Source organism: Anopheles merus, chromosome X (assembly GCF_017562075.2).
Source record: "Anopheles merus strain MAF chromosome X, AmerM5.1, whole genome shotgun sequence".
Classification (NCBI taxonomy): Eukaryota; Metazoa; Arthropoda; class Insecta; order Diptera; family Culicidae; genus Anopheles; species Anopheles merus.
The window spans coordinates 6,616,590-6,624,198 of NC_054081.1; the positions used below are offsets into that span (position 1 = coordinate 6,616,590).

The window sequence follows — 7,609 nt, forward strand, 5'->3', positions numbered from 1 at the left end:
TCGTCGAGTAGCAGCTGACGCTCGCCGGACTGGTGGCGCGGCACGAGCACGATAAACACGTCCCCGAGCTCGATCCGGGCACACTCCAGCCCGTAGTTGGCGAACGTCCGGTCCGGGCTGTACGACGCCCAGCCCTTCGTAGTGACGAAGAACGGATAGTCGATCGTCGTCTCGAGCGCACTCTGTCGGAACGAAAGAGAGAGAGAGAGAGAGAGAGAGAGAGAGAGAGAGAGAAAAGAACGTTAAAACGCGATTTCAAAAATTGGCCCGCACAAAACGCAAACGTACGTAACGCTGCTGCTGGTCGTAGGTGAAGCGGACGAGAATCTTTTTGCACGGCTCGCCCGGGCCACTGTCGCCACCGCCGCTGGTGTAGCGGGGCGTGATGCGGCGCGTCTGCGCCTCGGTCAGCCGCACGTCCGGCGAGATGGCGGCGGTGCGCAGAAAGTCCTCCAGCCGCACCTCCTCCACCGGTTTCTTCACCCCGTTCTGGAAGGAAATCATCGAGCCGCGCAGGAACATTTTTGGCTTCACCACCGTCGTGTGCAGTATGCTGTGGAGAGAATGGAATAAAACGCAATGTTAGTATGTGTGCGTGGGCGTACTGGAAGGAGTTTGTGGAGAGCAAACGAAAGCAAGGACGGATTGCTTGGGAAATCGGATCAGCTTTCCGCTTCTCTGTGTGCTGCTTCAACCGGGGAAACGTTGCTCACAGCAGATCAGAAGAAGCTAGAGCATCAAGGGTCGCATCAAAACACATATCATATTTACTTGTAGTCTATCCTAACTAGTGTTGGGTTCCATTAATCATTCGTTGCGATTCATTCATATGCATCAGCAGTGATGAGTGATTCGAATCTCGAATCGACTATTCAAAGATTCATGATTCTCTAAAGATTCGCCGGTCTCATGGTACAGTCGTCAACTCGTACGACTTAACAACATGCCCGTCATGGATTCAAGCGCCAAATAGACCGTGCCGCCATACGTAGGACTGACTATCCTGCTATGGGGGGAAATCAATAAGTCACTGAAAGCTAACCCCAAAAAGTGGGTTGGCAGGCCTTGACCGGCATCGGTTGTTGAGCCAAAGAAGAAGAAGAAGAAAGATTCACGAATCTTCAAGAATTCATGAATCTCCAAGGATTCATGAATCTCCAAGGATTCATGAATCTCCAAGAATACAAGAATGTCGATAAATAAATAAAACTTCCAAGATTCATAATTCATTAAAATTCATATATCTACAGGGAATCATGAGTCTTTAGATAGGTATGATTTTCCAAATATTGTATTTGCACGATCCCACCTAACAACATGCCCGTCGTGGATTCAATCTTCGCATGGTCCATCTTCCCGTAGCAAAACCAACTATCCGGCTGCGTGAGACTTGCTAAGAAATCTCTATAGCGTGACTAAGTAGGTTGTTACACCAAGAAGAAGAATAATAAGAAGCTCAAGTTCTTTGAATCTTTGAACATATACGAATCCTATCGATATTCTTCTTCTTCTATTTGGCGTAACGGCCTACGTGGACATGCCAGCCTATACAGGCTTTCGAGACTTAATTCATTACCACGATTAATTAATCAATTTAATATATTAATGATATCAGGTCAAGTTATAAGTCCGTTTTGACAGCTAGATGGAAGAAGAATCGACGAAGAAAACTGACAGTTAGTTTTCCGCGTTTGGCGAACGCTTCAAGTTCTCGAAGGAAAATTTCCATTTTAAATCACGGGCTGTGTTCTAATAAACTAAAATTTCACCCAAATTGATCTCCACCAAATATTGACCATGCAAAACGTAAACAATCCATCAATATATACACGCGAAAACCATCTGTCAAAATCGGAGCCCAGGGGGGGATCGCCAAAAGCGGTATAACTACACCTCATTATACATTCCACCTTGATAACTAAAATTTTTTCCAATGAGAATATTTGAAGTTTGCTATGACATTATATTGTTTTTTTTATGCCCATGTGCTATGATAACCAATTTTTTAAATATCCTCCTCAGAACGCAATGTCACCTTTGTATTGGACTGTCATTTCTCAACAGCACGGATAAACGAATGGCCGGATAAAAGGTACCCGGATAAACGGCGCTCCACTGCATATACTAGCTGGCCCGGAAAGCTTAGTTATTCACAAACAAAAAACCAAAAAAATCCTAACAGTATCCGATCGCCGAGTGTAAACCGCCAGGTATCTTACACCAAGTGTTAGAGTATTGTATACAGCAACAACAATCCTGCTGTTTTTATAGAGGTTACAAATTTGCAATTACATTTAGTTTAGAGTAACATCTGAACATTCGGTAAGTCGTAAAACCTATTCTCATACCACAATAAGGTGCGTTGAAAATGATCCAGACAAACACCGGAAGTATGACAGGTCAATACAAAGATGACATTGCGTTTTGAGGAAGATATTTGAAAAAAAAAACGGTTCAGTGCAAATTGGCATTACAAAAACACACTAATTCATGGCAAATATTCAAATATTCTCATTGGAAGAACAAAAAGGTAATAAGAACTGGGTTTTTTTATCAAAACACAAAATAAATTTCAAAAATAATCAAGAATTTGTAATTAAATATATTATTTGACTCATCCGTGTTATTCGTATATCCGGGCGAGGTCGAGTCCCGTTGAGCCCGGATAAGCGGCGCTCCACTGTATAGAGAATTTTCAAAATTTGAAGATCATTATTCCAGAGTAAGAAAAAAAACGAATTTAGATTCTCACCAGAACTATAAAGACATTTCGAAAAATATACTTTTTTTGACTAATGATGATGATTATCAAAATATATATTTTTTTAAATATCAAATATTTTCTTTTTTTTCAATTGATGATTATTTCAAACATAAAAACCAGAGATACAAACCAGAGAATCAGAAAAGATTTCCCAAAAAAACCAAAATTTCAATTGCCATGAGCTCCTTTTCCGTTGAGTGTATAACGGTTCAAAACTGATCCGATTAAACAAAAGCGACACAAAAACCTCAATAACGATTTTTTTAGCAGAATCCAAATGTTTGCTATTGTTACATACATAGTTGACGAATGTAATCAAAACCTGATATTGTTTTCTCCGACCACCCCCACTTCACCATTGATGTTCTCTTAGACCGCTACCAAAGGCGAGAGAGTTCTCTTATTAGAGCTAAGATGACTAATTTTCGAAAACACAGTGTGTGTCAACAAAGCAATTGAATTCTGGTTTAAAGAAAATGATTCCATAGAGACCAAAATCGATGATAAGGAACAAATTGGTACCTTTGAGGCAAAGCTGGATGACACACTGTCTAAAATTGGTGCCTTCGAGGCAAAAACATGGCATGCACTGTCAAAAATGAATGAATAGTAGAGCTAGAGAGACAACCGAGCGGCAGCAACTATTTTTGAAGACCTTTAAAATGCAACAAATTGTTGCCTCATTCCTTTCAAATGCAACAGATTTAAATGGATGCAATCGTTTGTACAGAGAGCATTGTACTTAAACTGTTCTTATCGATTAGCGCGAGGCCCCACGCCAAATTCCATTTTTGCTACTTACTGCTGCTGGGCGGCGGCATCTTCCGGCAAATCGTGTGCCTTGGCTTCGTAGTGGCCGCGTTGACTGCCGCCACGGCTCAACCCATCTCCCCCCGGCCCAAGGGTGTAGGACGGTCCGGGACCGATCGCTAGCTGCGGCTCGGCCCGCACCAGTCCTCCTCCAGCACGGGGCGGCGGCGGCGGCTGTTTCTCCGCCCCGATCGGAACCTAAATTCGGGCCGCGCCGGTCCACTACCACTGACCGCCGGCTGGTGGCTGCTGCTGCTGTTGCTGCTGGCAGTGGCAGTGCTGGACGGTACACCGTTGGCAAACTTGGCGCGATGGCGCTGCTGCTGCTGCTGCTGCTGCTGCTGCTGCTGCTGCTGCTGCTGCCGGGAAACCATGAACGAGTCCTGCAGCGAGGCAGCGATATGCGTCATCTGCGCGTCGTGCGCGAGCAGTGCCGGATGGTACAGCCGGCTGGGCAGTCCCTTTTCCTCCTCACCGATCGGCGGTGGTGGTGGTGGCGGTGGTGGCAGATCAGTCAGGTAGGTTTGCTGTGCTGGCAGCGGTTCGGCCCATAGCCGATGGTGGTGGTGCTGGAAGCCACCCATGCCATGCGGCAGGTGGGCCGAATTGAGCGCCCGATACGAAGCGACAAGCGAGTCGACACCCGCGCTGAGCGGTGCGGCACTTGCTGCTGCTGCTGCTGCTGCTGCTGCGGCGGCATGCTGCGACGAGCTGATGGTGGCCGGTGCGGCCGGTGGCGACGGTGCCGTCGATGGCATCAGCCATCGGTTCGGTTTGATGCCGATCGGTGCGGCGGCCGGCTTCGGTAGGCGGCTTCCGGCGGCCGGCGCAGTACTCGCCGCACCGGCATCCGCCGACGGAGGCGGTGGACGGGGTGGTGGCAGAAAGGAGGCAGCGGTACTGGCGGACGTGTAGCGCGGTTCCAGCGGTCGCTGGTTTGGTAAATAGTTGGACCGTCCATGAACGCGGCTGGAATGAGGATGGAAGAAAGGAGGCGAAAAAGAGTTAGAAAACAATGACAAGTCGTTGCACTTAAGTCTAACACACATCCAGCCGTTATTTTATCATGTTTTTTATGGCTTTCAAATAATTCGTCTAACATATTACATTTTTCTATTGCCTTTGTCTTCTTTTCGAGACCGTATCTCATTTTCTTTTCCTATCTTTTTCCTAAATAATGTAACGTTTGCTAATTTGCTTTTACTTTCCCTTATTTATTTGTTTTTTATCTTGTTTTTATTTTTCATTCCTCGTTCATTTCGTTTGCTTTTCTTATTTTTTTTTGTTCCCTCGAGTTCTTCAACTTTTGCCTGTATGATCATTACGTTCTCTTATCTATCTTGAGACACTGTAGTTGACTGACAGCTTGACACGTACTTCAGCCTTCAATACCAGATTTTAAGCCAAAAACATTTTTCATTGCCTGCGAGATGTTTTTCAACAGCTGTCAAATGTTGTATTGACATCACACTAATTCTTCAGTTCTTCCACATGATTTTCAACACGTCTCAAGCAGTATTGAGTTGGACAGTTCTTTGTGATGTGTTGAAAATCATGCGAAAGATGAACTGAAGAATTAATTTTATGCAAATACCACACTTGAAAGCTGTTGAAAAACATGTTGCAGGGGGCGAATAATGATGTGCACATTCAAAAGTCAAATGGTATATTTGCATCATAATAAAATTTCAGTTCTTGCACATGCTTTTCAACACATCACAAAAAACTGTCCTACTCAATCCAGCTTGAGACGTGTTGAAAATCATGTGGAAGAACTAAAATTTGACAGGGTTTTCGAAGCCAGATGCGAATGTAAACGTCGTTATTCACCGCAAGTGTAAGATGCTAATCCACATCTATCTGATATTTCATTTCCATCATCATAATTGTTTATTTATTCTGCATGATTTTCAACACGTCTCAAGCTGGATTGGGTTGGACAGTTCTTTGTGGTGTGTTGAAAATCATGTGTAAAAACTGAAATTTTATTATGATGCAAACACACCATTTGACGGCTGTTGAATTTGACAGCAAAAACATCTCGAACGCGGTGTATAATTATGTGAACATTCGAAACTGACTTTGAAAACTCTGTATTGTGATGCAACTACAACATTAGACAGCAGGTGAAAGACAGCTCGCAAGCAATGAAACATGTTGTGGGCATTGTAAATTGGCTCGGAAAACCCTGTAAACCAATTGTTTTATGTTTAAATTGCTGATAATGTCGATAATTAAAGAGCAAAATTAACTGACACGCGCGGCTCTCTCTATCATTTACATAATTTGGCGCCTTTACCTCAAAAGTTTGCATTACATTCCATTGGAAAGTTCCTAGCTAGTAAGCAGTGTTGCAAAATGTCACTGTCAATGTGATAAAAAAAATCTTACTGAAACAAAATTTATGTCAGCGTCACTTAATAAATTATGATAATCAGAGGGGATACTCAGAACGATTGGTGTGACCAATGCTTGCTTTGTGACATTTTAGCGACCATCACTTGGTCAGTCACTATGTCATGACTTTTTTTTTACTGTGATCAGCTCTGCTAAATGTCACTGACATAGTCATGACAAATTCCAGCTGCACCAAAATCATGTCAGCGTCACGAACTCTACTGTGATGATCAGAGGTGAGACTCAAACAGTTGGTCCGACCATCACCTGCTTGGTGACATTTTGTGCAGCCAACTTTTGGTCAGTCACTTGCTCATGACATTTTATGCAGGAGATCATCACGATAGTCATAGGAGGTATAGGAGGTGAGTGCGAGTGGTTCCATCTAACAAAATGAGCATGTTTTCTCGCTCTGCTCACCCCGACAGACAATCTAAGCAGACAGAGCGAGACAAGAATTCTCGTTTTGTTGCTTGGGATCACACGCCAAATATATTCCAAGAATGATGTGATTATCATATGGAAAAAATGTCATGACCAAGTGAGTGATCAAGAGTTGGGTGCTAAACAAAATGTCACCAAGCATGTGATTGGTCCACCAACTGTTTGAGTCTCACCTCTGATCATCTCAGGTGTGTACGTGAGCTGATTTGAGCTTCGTTTCAGTCATGAGTGTTGGTAACACTGTTCACAGCCAGAAAAAGTCATGATTATGCTTTTGCCGGCATTAAGCTCAGCTTGTCAGTCATAGTTTCGCGTTTTACTCAAGCACTCGCATGTCATGACGCACTTTCATTGAGTATCAGCAATGAACATCAAGCTACCACGGATATGTTCAATGTTTTCGTTGGTGAAAATCTCGTGATGCTCATGACATTTTGCAGCACTGCTGGTACGTGTATGCCCCAGGATCAAACGAATTGTATTTAGCCAATTTTCGATAAACGATTTCCTGTGTATCTTGATTTAAAGGCATGCTCCATCAGTTAGTGACCGAGAACGTAACTTCTTAAAGGCTCCAAATGAATAATTTCAAATCCGCACATGCAAACACACTACCAGCGTACCTGTACGGATACATCTCGTAGTTGAGGCCCGGATAGCCGACGAACACGTCTAGTGACGGCATGCCGGGAAAGCAGAGCATCCGGTTTCCGTTCGCTTGCTGTTGTTGCTGTTGTTGCTGCTGCTGCTGCTGCTGCTGCTGTTGTTGTTGCTGCTGCTGCTGCTGCTGCTGCTGCTGCTGCTGCTGCTGTTGCTGCTGAGCTCCAAGAAATTGTAGCATTTGCTGCTGCTGCTGCTGTTGTTGCTCCTGTTGGTATTTTTGTTGCTGTTGCTGTTCCTGTTGATATTTCTGCTGGTAGGAAGCGACGGTCGGGGGAGCATTTGCGCCGGGCGAAAACCGGGAACCATTGCCCGCTTCCTGCGGATTGGACGGCTGATAGTGGGGCAGATAGGCGGGGAAGCCCCCGCCACCACCGACAAATTCGTCTACGCTGCCGCCCCTTCCGCCGGTGTTGCTGGTGCCACCGCCACCACCACTACTCACCGCCAGATTGATCGGGCCAGTTTGGGTGTGGGCGGGGGCGCTGGACGAACTCGGCACGGCCGGTGCTGGCGGTGGCGGATCGCCGTACT

General features: G+C 44.9%; 1 protein-coding gene across 1 annotated transcript; it reads right to left on the bottom strand.

Annotated features, from left to right (window-relative positions):
- Positions 1 to 3,572: 3,572 nt before the first annotated feature.
- LOC121590476 (atrophin-1-like) lies at positions 3,573 to 7,204 on the bottom strand. The gene is made up of 2 exons (XM_041910205.1): positions 7,039 to 7,204; positions 3,573 to 4,543 (listed from the first exon to the last, which is right to left on the bottom strand). The coding sequence occupies exons 1-2, from the start codon at positions 7,116 to 7,118 to the stop codon at positions 3,694 to 3,696; spliced, it is 930 nt and encodes a 309-aa protein (XP_041766139.1). The 5' UTR covers positions 7,119 to 7,204; the 3' UTR covers positions 3,573 to 3,693.
- Positions 7,205 to 7,609: the final 405 nt, after the last annotated feature.